This window comes from Drosophila suzukii, chromosome 2R (assembly GCF_043229965.1).
Source record: "Drosophila suzukii chromosome 2R, CBGP_Dsuzu_IsoJpt1.0, whole genome shotgun sequence".
NCBI classification, from domain to species: domain Eukaryota; kingdom Metazoa; phylum Arthropoda; class Insecta; order Diptera; family Drosophilidae; genus Drosophila; species Drosophila suzukii.
Window position 1 is genome coordinate 21,635,673 of NC_092081.1, and position 14,507 is coordinate 21,650,179.

Genomic DNA, 14,507 nt, shown 5'->3' on the forward strand with positions numbered 1-14,507 from the left:
ATATCCAGGCTATTATCTTCCCTGGGATATTAACAAACTTATGTCCTCCGATTCCACGTTCTTGGCCTTACCTAGGCGTTTTATTTGCTCAAGGTCACCGATTCGCTTTTCCCCTGCGCACTAGTTTTTATTTCTATCTTCATTTTCCCCTGATTCCTCTGAAGGCCAGGACTGCCATTTCTATCCATCTTTTTTATGTCGCAGCTGCAGTTACCTGAAAGCCATTATCATCCTCCCCTTTGGAAACAGTCTCTTAATCTGATTATGTCTCTTTATGTTTTCCTGGCTAAAGGATTCCAAAGAAAGAATTGGAAAACTAGAAAAGTCATATACAGCTTTTATGTTGAGTCGTTGTCCCAGTCGCCTGATTGCGTGTGTTTATGAAACACTTAAAAAGCTAAGGAGTAACCTGAAGTTACTGATAAGTTAATACAAATGGTGGTTTGTTACTCCATTTATTATACACATCTTCAGCATGGGAATTTGAATATGGGAATGTATAGGTCCAAAAGTGATATATGTATATGTAAATAACCACTTTGTAACTTGTATTTAAAAACTCAGATAATTTTAAGGCTTTGATTATATGGTTTTGGAAGGCCTATGTTCTTTTTGGAACAAAAGGGTGAAGTGATAAGAAATCCATGTCATAAGAGTTATATTTTAAGAGATCTTCTTATATTACTGAATGCTCTTAAGAACTATAAAAATCTCTTAGATCTACGATTGTCTTCCCTGAAACAGAAGCTCCATTTTAATGTAGGCTAATTTATTGTAACATTGGAAAATACTGAAAGACCATCTTATATCACTAAATTTTCCTAGACTTTTTAATAGGTGATTAAAAATCTCTAAGAACTCTTTCGGTACTTTGATCCACTGTGCCCCGCCGTGCCAACACAAATTAGTTTTAACCAGCCCCTGTCACGCTGCGGTGAGCCCCATTGTGCTGCCACCATCGTGGCTGCCGATTAAGTGCTTCGCCTTGGAGGAGGGCCATGGGACCAGGAGTACGGGAACCAAACCTAGCGATAGAGGCACTATATAACTAGAACTAGAAGCAGGAGTCGCAGCTGCTGCCTGTTGACATTTCAATGCCTTACGGCCAAAACTTTGCATTGCAGGGGGTGCCGCCTTATCGGTGGGAAGGGGGCGTGTGAAGGGGGAAACGTCTTCTAATCAACATCTAATTATATCGCTCGCCACTCTAATGAAGGTGAGCCAAGGCATGCATGATTGATGATTGATAATTACGAAGGAGGGGCACTGAGACCCACCCAAAATCAAACATCCACAACAACATCAATGGCAAGGCAAATCAAGCAGCTCGCAAATCTATGCCAAAAACACAGGGACCAATACTAATGCCTGGCTGGCTGTTTTGTGTTTGTGTGAGATGCAACATGTGATACACTGTCCTAGTTCCGCGTCCGTTACTGCGTTGTTATGCAACACAATGGCACACATAAACGCAGCAGCAGGGGGTGGCAAAGTTGGGCGGGTGTTGCAAAAAACATTGAGATTGAGTGACACCTAAAGAAGCTTTCCCGAAAAAAAAACACTCGAAAAGCTGGCTCAAGCTTCGCCAAAACAAACTCAAGCTTAAAATGTCCCAAACTTAAAGCTATATCCTGAAATTATAACACAAGCTTACAGGATTCGAGAGCTTTTCCCAAAGCCTTTCTACATCGCCACCAGGATAACAGTAAAGCTTTTCTAACAGCAACACATGGAGGTCCCTTAAAGGGGGTTCCAATACAAAACACACACTAACATTTAATAATTATAACGACCATTATTATAACCCTAGAAAACTCAGGATTATACCATCTTCGTATAACCGTTGTCTTGGGTTTTTGGTTTGTGTACTTGTACTTACTTTTCGTTAGGTATTCTAAATTTGAAATATAACAAAGCAAAACACAACACACAACGCATTAGATAGGTGATCTTTATCGATAAGGTCTTAAGTCACTATTGAATACAATATCAATGTAATATCATATTCACAATGTTTGTACTGCTGCAGTTCTAGGATAATAACGAGGCGCATTTCATGTATTATAGTTATATATCTTATACTACGTCTGATAACTTGTTCCATTAGAGTTACATTCGCTTAATATCTAAATGGACTGCAATTCAAGCAGGGCACACTAGGTACTATCACTATTTGGGATAAAGCACTTCGGTATGCGGGCAATAAACTTAATAGGTATTTATCTTGGGGGACTTACCCATATCATCGATTATCGGAGCCATACGCAAAGTAACCCCAATCAACATGAGGCACATGAGTAGCAATAAACAGGCGGTGGCAATTATTGTCCAGCGGGCACGCTGAGACAGATCATGAGGATCGATTACCTGGCAGGATAAAGAAAATATATAATCTATTTGAAGTTTCAGTTTATTTTTAGATAATACCCACCTTAACAACCTCAGTGTCCAAGTCCTGCACCAGAATTTTGGGTTTTTTGTGCCGATGTCGTTTTTTGTGGCGATGCCTGAAGATTGTAAATAAAGTAAGCTATATTAAGGGCAATATTACAGAAACAAACTTCCCCTAGATAAATGGATTTCGGAGGTTATTCAAAGGAAATTACTTGTTGGCTTGGAAAAAGCATAAATTGATTAAGTGCTTGTAAGAGGAAATAGAGTTTCAGTAACATGGCATTGCTTTTAAAGCTGTTTAATGATTATTTCTGGCAGAAATGTTGCACATTAATCTGTTTAGCTTGTGCGCCTGAGCATCCACCTCCTTTCGGCCACACATATGTGGGCTCCACCTGCAACAGAAGCTTAAACATATTTGCTCTATTTCCGTTTGGGTTTTGCAAAACTTCCGCATTACAAAGCTGCCGCAATTTCCCCTGCACCGCAGCAGCTCTCGCTACAAACAACCTGGCTCGATTTTTGCAACGGAAGTTGCTCCTGGCGGTGGGCGGAAAATGGAGAGCGGCGGCAGAAACAACATCAGACATCGTCCTGCTGACAGTCAATGCCATTGTGCCACCCAGCCACCCATCCACCCACTGAACCACCCAAATCCACTGCCATCTCCGCCCCACAAAATAGTCGCACAAAGCTTGTCAATCAATTTTTGCCTGCTCAACGTCACGCGAGGCTCCCGAGGGAAATGTGGGTGGTGGCGGCTAAAAAAGGAGGGCAACGCATTAGGGCACATTTGGCCATCGCCATCGCCATCGCAATCGCCAATCGGCAGGACATTTATTAGTGCAGCCCAAGGACACGGCCGCTCCTTTGTTGCTGCACCTGTCCAGAATCTGTCTGTCTGTCCTGTCTTTCTGTCCAACTGAGCAACCATTCATCCATCAGTTGGCCCCCCGAAAACGCGCTATTATTTATGTGCCCTCCGATCATTTCTCAACTCAAGCCGATTTTGGCCTGGCCATCAAGGACAATGTGTCTTGCTGAAAGGATTTTGGGGGCTATCCAGTGCCCACTCACCGATGCTTGCGGCGATGCCGCTGATGACCACCACTGGGGACCATCTGCTCAAGGTCGTCGATTTTATCGGCATCCAGGTCCAGGTCCAAGTCCACGTCCATGTCCAGCTGCAGGTCGCAGGGCGAGTCCTCACCGTACGGGCATTGTCTGCGGACAATAAATTACATCGGCATTGAAAACATGGCCTATTTGCAGACATAACCTTTAATATAAGGATTATTTTACTACACGCTATTAAATTTAATGGCTTTTCAATTTAGCTTGATTAATGTTTTAATGAACTGCCTGGTAAATACCAATAATACAGGTTTAAGCCTCTATAATGAAAATTAAGACTATATTTCATTGTGTACATAGGTACTGATAGTCGTAGATAATTCAATTGAATAAATGCCAGATAGCTTTAATTACTGTAAACTAATGGTATTAAAAACAAGAGCTTAGTAGATATATCATTTAAAAACAGTTTGATACTATATAATGTCATACTAATTCCTTAACGTCGTAATAGGGGTCTATGAAAAACAAAATTAAAATGTTATACTTTTCTAAGTCCATATTACAGATACATTTTTTGGTGTACCGTTTTGTTTCGTAATGAAAAGTTTAGGAATTTAAAGTTACGAATTTTTACGACTGAGATATGAAAATTAAATTCCGAAGCCTGCTTGGTAAGTAAAGCAAAGTTGCTGTATAATCAACAGTTATCAGTTGTATTATTATTATAAAAATCAAGTTTTATAAACCCAGAAATATGTATATTCCGTCTATTTTCCCAAGGGTATAAATAGAAAATGAAGAAATCCGAATTCTCTTGATTTGTTGGTTACTTTTCACATCCTCTGAGTATCTTCCCCCATAATAAAAGACTTTTCTTTACAATCCAATCCATATCGGTGGCTTTATGACTGTATAGGATTTTCCTTTCCCTTAAACCGACTTACATGGGCTGCTGTGTGTCCGGATTGATGCCGAGCACGTGCACGTAGTGCTGGAGACCACTGGGCGTGGGATAGACCAGTGCGGGGTCCGAGCAGCGATGATGGCGCTCTGGGGGAGACGGATGAGATGGGGGGTAAGAAGGACTGAATGATTGAGGAACCCCTCCTCCACATCGGCTCACTGTCACTTACTGTACTTCCGCTTCCGGCGGCGGTACTCGTCGTCGCTGCCCGTGCTCTGGGCCGTTGTCCTTGCTGCGGAGGAGGCCATGGCGGAGGGCCTGAAGGCTTCACCCGGCTTCTCCTTCGGCTTCGTTGCACTGCAGCAGCCGGTGGCGGCCACACTGGAGCCCGTCGACGTGGAGGTCATCCGGTGCAGCTTGTCGGGCACCAGCGTCCTCGTCCTGCCCCTCTGCCCGCCCTCGCCCTCGCTCCCCTCCTCCATGGTGATCACCACGGCACTGGGTTCCATGCCATATGGCGGACGCACAGCCAGCAGTCCAGTGCTCCGGGACTTGCGGCGCTCCTGAATCCGGCTGCCCGTTGCCGGGGGCGTATTCGCGTAGCTGGGCGTGGCATGCAGCGACTGGGAGTCGCTCTGGGCCAACACCGTGCTCACCGTCACATTGGCGCTGTCCTCCGAGGTGTTCTGGCGGGAGAAGTACCGGGTGTAGGCCTCCGCTCCGCCCACTCCAAAGTCCCCAGCGGCCCCGCTCTCCGTGCAGGATATCTGCTTGGGCAGGAGTCGCCTTCGCTGGGGCAGCGGAGCGGGCAACGTCTCAATCTCCAAGGCCACGTGGGGTTGCAACTGCTGCTGCTGCTGCTGCAACTGCAACTGCGGCTGAGGCTTGGCCAAGCTGGAGGGAACATTGATGTGCAGGCGCTGGGGGACGGAAAATAAATGGTTTCAATATTAAAATATTTTTAAATTAACATATCTCAAAAAATTAAAACGAATTTACCTAACTTACCTAAGTTTAACTTCCCTAAGCTTAACTTCCCTAAGTTGAACTAGTTTTATTGGTAAAGATTGTAAATCAATATAATAATAGCATCTGAATAATAAATATCTACAATCTGAATTCTAGTGAATAATACAATTAATAAACTACGTTTATCAAAAACATCACAAATCATTTAAACCGATTAACTTTTACCATTTGTGCAAATCAAATTCGAGTGAAACATTAGAACGTGAAAGTCGGAATAGACTATATAAATATCTATAATCTGAATTCTAATGAACGAGACAATTACAATAAATACGTTTATCAAATAATTAATAAATCATTATACCGATTAACTTTAACCATTTGTGCAAATCGAATTCGAGTGAAACACTAGAGCCTGAAAACCGGAATATTCTATATAAGGGCACATCAAATGTATTCATTTAATGAAAGTCTACACAATTTCCCCTTATTTGATGGAAGAAGTCGGTTTCACATATGGAATCTCGACTGCATTTTCCTATTCACATTATAATTTAGATATATTCAAATGAAAACTCACCCCCTGTTGAGGCGACTGCATCGGAAAAGAGCGCACCACGTGCCTGGGAAAGATGGGGCTGCACTGGGCGCTGATGGACTTGGCCTCCAGGATCCTCAGTCGCTTGGCCAGTCGCACCCGCTCCCGCGACTCCGCCTCCAACATGGAGGGGACAATCACCTCCGCTCCACCAAAACTGACGGTGCAGCGGGAGCTGCTGTAGGAGAGGCTCTCCAGGCTGCCGCGCAGCGAGGCGGTCAGGCTGTCGTCCGCCAAAGTGGAGCTGTGGAGGACTCCTCCGGCGCCAGAGGAGGCGCCTCCTCCTGTGGCGGTCACTGTGGCAGTTGCTGTGGCAGTCGTCGAGGTATTGTCGTGTCCGGAGATCGGGGGCAGTAGTTCCGACTCGCCGTTGATCGTTGTGGAATGTTTGGCGGGCAGCTGGGTCCTCGATCTCTGCCCCTCCTCCACCGAGCTGATGGATCTCCGCTCCGCATCCATATCCACCACCTGGTGTGCCGGCGTGTGGGTCTGGGCTCGAACCAGTAAACTATGGCTATGACGATGCTGCCGGTGCTGGGCTTCCGAGGAATTGCTCAATGTGCTGGCCAGGCTGTCCTCCAGGTTCTCCGGCCGCTTCGGATGAGATCGCTGCATACTGGCCAAGGAGCCAGAGGCCTCCTCAATCTCATCCGCCCGGCCCTTGGCTTTTGTCTTGGCCTTGGTCTTGCCACCACTGGTACTAGTGGCTGGTGGAGATTGGTGCTCCTCCGGTGGCGGGGTGTCCTCCCTGCTGGAACGACGACTGGAGCTGCCAAAGAGCTTCCTGGGCAGAAAAATGCGACCGATGGACTTCCGCTTGCGTCGCTTGGCCCGCTTGTGCTCCTCGTAATCCCGCTTGAGGGCCTGCATCTTGTGCTCCACCAGGGTGCTGAAGACAGCCTCGTAGGTGAGGGCCCGCTGGAGATCCAGCAGCACATCGTTGGTGGAGACGGCCTTGTCCAGTTTGGTCAGCAGCTGCAGGGACTCGGCGCCACTCCCGCTGTCACCACTCTTGCTATCGTCCGCATCCGCCATGTTGGCCCAGTTGGATGCTAGGTGGTGGCTCTGGCTCAGACTTGGGATCTGGTGGTTGGAGGCGGTTGTTGCTGCTGTGGCTGCTGTGCTTGTTCTTGGCGCCTATTTGCATTCTACTCGACGCGTTGACACGTTGATCGGTTTGTTTTGTCCTCGGGGCTGTGGTGTTCCGGCTCCTCCTGCTGATGCCCCCCTGCCCGTCATCTGGGTGGCGACGTTTTTGGATGCGTCAGTGTCATCGCCGTCGCCCCCTGGTTACCCCGTCTCTTGGTCCTACTCCTCCTCGTCAATTGCCTTTTCAATGGATTCTCTTTTGTGTGTCACGATGGCATCAAGTGGCGCTTAAAGGCGACGGCTGCACCTGCAACAACAAGAACAAGAGGCAGCAGAACATTAGACCGACTCTGCCACTCGATTCAATAGACAATCATCGCCCAATATCCTTTGCCCGCCTTACCCTACTTTCCCCCAATTCAAGGACTCACAAAAGAGGTAAGAGAATCCACCCGGCCAGGACAGCTTGCCAATAGTTTTGCTCACTTTTCTGGCTCGGATTCGCGTCTGCCTCCATTATGCATGAGTGTAGCAGATTTCAACTTGTTGCACGCACATATTTGTGGGGGAAAATATACACACTCATGCGAACAGGACCCCAATACACGCGAGGGACGGCATTCATGGCATCCTAGCAGCACTCAATGTCGAGTGGTCAGTGATGACCCACATTCTTTGGAATTTTTCTGCCACAATGAGGAGAGCGAAAAAAAATTAAATTGTTTTGGAATATATTTTATCTTAGACCATGTCTTCCCTTATTTTTTATTCATAACTAATTCAGGAATACATTTATATTTATTTTTCTACTTCATGTCATAACATATTTATATATATACATACATATACATACATATATTTGATGATTTAAATTTTTGGAACTCGTCTTTTCTTTTTTTCAAGAAGAATCGCTCTTGAAATTTTAAGAATTCGTCTTCTTACTTTTTCAAAGGAATCGCTCTTGAAATTTTAATAATTTTTCTTCTTACTTTTTCAAGAAGAAACGTTCTTGAATTTTCAGGATTTTGCCTTCTTACTTTTTCAAGAAACGTTCTTAAAAATCAACACGAAGTTACTCTTGACGAAAACATGTTTGAAAAGCGAAGAGACTTTATCTCTCATTTTGGGAATTTCATATTGAAATTTTGAGATAGAGGGAATATCCCAAATACCCTTTACCGACTAACCCGCTAAATTACATTTCCGCTCTTAGTGAAAACCAAAGCCAAGCGCTCATCACTGAGTCAGGACAAGTGAATCGAAAGCATCGGGCTATGACAGGTAAGTGGGAGTACGAGTTACTGTTAAAGCCCAGGCCCTCGGTTGCCGTGTGAAATGTGAGTATGTATGTATGTATGGGAGCTCTGGGCCCTAGGCCCGTGGGAAAATGACAGCGACAGGAGTCCCTTATGGCCTCCAATGCGCTTTTTGCGGCCCTTCATTCCATATGCATGTATATGTATGCATATAGACCGAATAAAAACCTACAATGGAAATGGATATTGTTTTCATTTCCGCAGTGCACAGTCGCTATTGCAATCTCAGTCGCATGTTCGTGAATGTCGACGCCAGCGTGATGCAAATGGCACACAAAAGGGTCGCCACAATAGGCGCCATCAACAGCAGCAGCCCCATCATCTAAAAAATGATTAAATGCAAAGTAGAAGAAAATAATGCACAACAATGCTCGAACACAACATGCAAAGGGCGGAGCAGACCCTGAATACTGGAACCCTGAATCCTATGTCCTGCCACGACTGGCGTGACTCTGGAAATCCTGAGGCAATCGCTAATTAAACGATATGGTTGGGTAATAGAAAAAGTTGAGGCCGCCAGTTTGCATAAATTTCAGTTAACGGGATCAAATACTTGGCCCAGATGCACACATTTTCACACTCAGAGAATAATTGATACAAAATGATTCTTTGGAATAAATCGCCTCTCTCTGCGATTCTTATTATTAAAAGTAAGTAACTTTGAATGCAAGTAACTTTGAAAGTAAGTTATTTCGAAAGTAAAGTAATTTACTCTAATGCTGTTTAATAAGCTAAGGTTTTTGTTGGATAATGACGATACTTTTTGACATTCAATTTGTATATCCCTTGTTTTCTGTAAATCACCCTTCCCTGCAAATCTCCTTCTTTTAAGAATGTAATGTTTAAAAGGAATTGAAGTAAATTACTATTATTTTGCTCAATAGCTAAGCATATTGGTGTATAAGGGCTCTACTTTCTGATAAGAGCCTTGTATCTAAATTTTATTTCTGTGAAACGCCCTTCTCTGCGATTCTCACTATTGAAGTTAAGTGACTTCAAAAATAACTTACTGTTTTGTATCTCCATCTTATTTCTGTATAAACTCATTTCATCCCCATCTGTTCTGAAACAAACAACGAGGACCATTGAACAAAAGTTAACTTCCGACCCCAGCAAAACTTGTGTGAATAACCTGCAAGGCAAAGATGAACCGAAATCGAATTACCTGAACTGGCTACTGAAAACCTAAGCAAGTCACACACAGACATTCACCTTGATCCCTTTGGGACTCGCCTGAAAATTGGCTTAAAGCCATTCACTGACCACAGAACAATTTCAATGAATCCAATCCTCAAAGCGAGAGCGACAACAATAACAATTTTTGTGAGTGCACACAGCCTAAGCGTCTTATCTCTGGCCCAAACACAATATCCAACCAGCCAGGCGTGCAAACAATCTAGGCAAATGAAAACGAGAGGATGGGGGATGGAGTGTTGGGCTGAAAAAAAGGGGCTAAAAGTAGGGGGTGGCATGGCAAACACACACGCATAAATCCAAACAAAGACCACATGCCTTATAGCCAGGGCCATTGGTAGTACCTACTACCACATACTCCTCCGTCTCAGTTTCAGGCGGTACGAAAATAAATCATCCGAGGACATAAAACGAAGCCAGGCAAAAATTATAACTGTTGCTGCCACTGCCGCAAAAGTAAATAACAGTTAACAGCGGCAACATCTGTCGGCAGAGGAAAATTCAACAGTTGTGCAGAAGCAGAGGAAAAGGGCCTCTCCCAGAGAGAGAGAGAGTACTTTCTCCGCTTTCTCTCTGCGCAGATGCCAACTTTTTGGGCACTCGAATGTTTGTGGCCACTGTTAACATTTTCTGCTTGTTGCTGGCCCTGCTAATTCAAGGAATGTTTGCCTCCCACGATCTCCCAGAGGGTGTGTGTTTATAATGGGACATCTGAACTTTTTAGCCAAGTAGTTGACAGTTTTTTCCATTTCCATTAGATTTATGCGATTGTATTCGGTAGTTTGTGCTCGCCGGGAGTAACTTTCAGGGCTGCCGAGTTTGGTGTCAATGACAAGCCAAACAACTGCCTAATTGGCGACACACATCGCCTGGCTGCGAGTGGTTTCAGTTTGCGTTGAATGGGTTTATTTAATGACGGCACTTGGATAGGAAAAGTTGGGAGAGCTCATCTTAATTTAGTGGTAGAATAGAGCAAAAACCACAGCTGTACGGTTTTTGTGGCATAACCGGTTAAAAATTAAGCTTAAAAGTTGTTTCTAGTTGGTTTTGAATGAGTTTGGATTCACTATGAAGACTACAATTAGCACAAGTTATATGGTTTAAGCGGTATTTGCTTGACAGTTTGATGTTAAACAAATTTATAAAATAAAACTAAAATGAAACCATTATTTGTATATTTTAAGCATATTAGTACTGCAAGAAAAGTTGCGAAATCTCATTTTAATTTAGTGTTAGAATAAAGCATAAAGCCACACATGTACGGTTTTTGTGGCATATCCGGTTAAAAATAAAGTTTAAAAGTTATCCTAGTACGTTTTGAATGCTAATCGCAATGAATAATTATGAATTTAATAAATGGCGTTGTTGATTGAAAATAGAGGGTGTTTGATTGTTGGGAATTTAGTGTTATACTGACTGTTGATTACGAATAAATTGTAGTTATAGTAATTATTTGAAAGTCATGTTTATATTACTAATTTAAAGTAAATAATCAATTAAACTGTTTAATTTACTCATGATATAAATGAGAACTCAAATTAAATTTAAATTAATTTGACAGTTTACTTTTCAAGGTAATAACATTTTTTTAGATGTAGGTCATAGTAGCTCATATTAGATATTTAATTTTATAAGTTATCCCTAAATACAAATATTTACAAGGTTTTACTTGCAGTATGGATCCCATTTAATTCCGTACAATTTTGCGCACTAACCAAATGACAAAAATAAATTCTAGATTTCGCACGTTTCTGTGTCGTATACGTGATAATCAAGGGCATTTCGCATATTCCGCGATGGCCAACACTCGGCCAACGGATGCCCCAAATTCCACGCCCCAACTAAGGGGCGCATAAATACGTAATTGTTAATAATTCCGCAGCACAATTACCCGCGCTCAAATCAAGAACGGAATAGCAAATGCAAATTCGCCGGAGTTGCAGCCGGATGGCGAAAGATAGTCCACCAAAAATTCCGGAGCTGGCGAATACTTAAATTTAATCAACTTCCAGCTGCCCGATAATATATAGGGGATACTGGATACCCCAAAACTCTCAGCCGGGGGCGTTCAATTATTGACGCCTCTTTTCGCCGTTGTCCTTCGCACATTTTTCGGTTTCGCCAACCGATGCAGCCCAAACATAACAAAACACACAAAACGAAAGAACGAAAAAACGCTGTTTGGCAAATAAAACATGCTCATGGCTTAAAACACATGACACCGAAACGAGAGACGTCGGTTTGTCCGACCAAGGAAAAAAAAAGTGCTGGAAAAAGGACCCAAAAATAAAGCTGAAAACAGCGTCCACTTCCCCTCCTCATCTCACTTTTCCCAGGCACGACCTTTGAAATTAGAGTTCTGAGATGTGTACGACGTAAAGTTGGTGTGTTCGTGTGAGTGAGAAAGTGAGGACAAGAACAACACACATTCAAATGAGTCCTTGGCCGCAACGAGCTGCAGCAAAATGGGACCCCCCCCTGCCACCTTACCCCCTTGCATCAAGTGCAACTGCAACTGCCACGGCCCAGCAGCCATCAGCGTGTCAGATAATTAGTGAAAACTGTCTGTGAAGAAACGTCCGTCTGTCGCCAGGTCCATGGGACCATCCAAACGTGTATGTTCAGAGGCACATCCACAAATACAGATACAGGTACAGATACAGAGGCAGATTCGGATACAGATCTGCATCCATGTCCACGTGCATGTCCCTGGCAATGGCAACAGCTGAAAGTCTGAATGTCTGAACAGCTGAACATCTGAACATGAGTACGCCTGTGTAAACCGGAGACCAGTACCATGGGTGATGGTGTTATTTTATGTTTTTCTAAGCTTTTAATTTTTATAATGCCAATTTGTATGTCTTTCTAGGAAAATAACAATATTGAAAGGTTGTCAATTATCAAGTTAAAATTATCTAAAGGTATCATATGATACCATACCATAAATGTTCGCGACAGAATGAAATACTATCCTCTTCTAAACCCAACTAAGCTCTTAATCCTAAATAAGATGAACAAATTCTTCTTCTTGAAGTTCCTTAGAGACAATAATTCTATATCATAAAGGAACAGCTTAAATGTTTATTATATATGATAGACGAAGCTTAAGGACATTGTAGTTATGTAGACCAGAAAAAAAATTGATGTTTGAATGTTTTACTTTTTCAAATTTTTAAAATAGAAGTAGTTTTTAGTTGTAATAGTAATAGTAGTGGTAGCAGAAATAAATAGTGTCACTACCAATTTGATAAACCAAACTAAAAAAGAGCAAACAATTTGTTTTATTAAATGTTGTAAAATCTTCATTGATGCAAAGCAGGTAGTGAAAATTGTTTTTATCTTTTCTCTCTCCTCGCGAAAAGCTCTTAAATAGCAGAGGAAAGATAAAAGCAAAATGGTGAGTTACTTTATTGTGAGTAAAAACGAATTTGATAGTCTGGAAATATCTTGAAAATATCAAAGAGCTACCAATTTGCAGCATACAAATTGTAATTAAAATGTTGCAGACTTAAAATAAGATTTAGTTTCTTAAAAAGTATTTTAAAAATGATTAAAATTTTAAGAATGTAACATATAGTTGAACTTGGCGAACCCAAATCCCCTCTTCGACAAAGCGTATTCCTAGAGCAAAAGCAACAGACCCTTTGACAGTATTCGTGTCCCCACTCCCATCCCCCTCAAATGAAGTAATTTAAATGCAGCAAAAATAAATAATTGGAGGAATGCTGTGCAATTATTCCGAGCCCTGATCCCATGGTGTAATTGTGCCTTTTGTGGAGCGTCTGAAATGCAGGCTGACAGTTTTATGACACAGAGGTTCGTATGCATGCCTTTGCGGCACCTTGGTATGTGTGTTGCAGCCGTAGCAGTGGTTACTGTTACAGGGAAACTGTGACAACTGTGGACATGGTAGCCCTTCTCCCTTTTTTACTGCTGATGTGCTGCCTCAGCTCAAGTTCGCATATTCCCCAACTGCTGCAGGGGATCTCGGGTTTCCTGACCCGACCTTGAACCCCGGCCGCAACTCAAATGGGGCTCACGTGGCGTATGCGTAATTGTTAACCCATCATGAATTCGGGCCTTGGAATGCGTCGCGTCTTGTTTATTTATCGAAGACACGCCGTACCGCTCGTATTTATAGACCTTTCAGAAATACATCAGCCACATCAACTTGCGATTTGGGCTGGTTCATCCGTCGATATCGCACAAATCAAACTATCAAATGGAGATTTTTGTTTTTCGGTGTCGGGGTTGATATAAACACACCCGAATCCGAACTAAATATTTACACGTCGTTTTCTGTTTTCATTCCATGTTTGTTCGCCGCCCCACCTTCTTCTCCCTGCAACACTTTTCCTTTGTGTTCCGTTCCGCTTTTTTCGACTCCGTCCGGTTTCAGTTCGATTGGTTTTGGCATTGTGCGTTTGGCATTTTTATGAATGGCCCCAGGCTCTTCTGGGCTTCCCAGCAAATTCCATTGTCTAGGCAACAACAGCAACAAACGATCCAGGCGAAACCAATTAAATATATACCATTTACTTTTCCGGTTAATTTTTGTGTTTAATTTACCCGCTGTCGTACAAGATGTACGCAATGAATTCAGCAAGATTAAAGGGAAATGGGCAAATATTGCGTATACGCATGAAGGCCCACATAATTGGAGGCCCAGCCCAGTCCAGCCTTGTCAAGTTGCCCTTGTCCGGTGAAGCAGAAAGGTCGGCGGAGGAAAACAGGAAAATAATGAAACTCGCATTCCATTAATTTCCATTGAAAGTCATGAGTACCTTCGATTGCCCTTAACTTGAGCTGGGGTCTATGGATTATCCAGTGGGGTTTTGAAAAAAGCTCTTGAGTTTACTCCTTCCACTAAGCCATGTATTGAATTCGAAAGTATAATTTACATATCAAAATTATTCAAGAAATATAGATATTTTAAATAATATGGACCCAAGGCAAATATATTTGT

At 42.9% G+C, this 14,507-nt stretch overlaps 1 protein-coding gene across 3 annotated transcripts in view; it reads right to left on the reverse strand.

Annotated features, from left to right (window-relative positions):
• LOC108009354 (uncharacterized) overlaps positions 1-14,507 on the reverse strand; it is an 87,002-nt gene that overhangs the window by 61,494 nt on the left and 11,001 nt on the right. For all 3 annotated transcript variants that reach the window (XM_017073655.4, XM_065863268.2, XM_017073654.4), the window contains exons 2-7: positions 5,925-7,338; positions 4,605-5,295; positions 4,416-4,521; positions 3,472-3,618; positions 2,432-2,507; positions 2,238-2,367 (exon numbers count right to left, since the gene is read on the reverse strand). In XM_017073655.4, coding sequence (XP_016929144.2) covers positions 2,238-2,367; positions 2,432-2,507; positions 3,472-3,618; positions 4,416-4,521; positions 4,605-5,295; positions 5,925-6,977 — 2,203 coding nt within the window. In that variant the 5' untranslated portion in view covers positions 6,978-7,338. The remainder of the gene's footprint in view (positions 1-2,237; positions 2,368-2,431; positions 2,508-3,471; positions 3,619-4,415; positions 4,522-4,604; positions 5,296-5,924; positions 7,339-14,507) is intronic.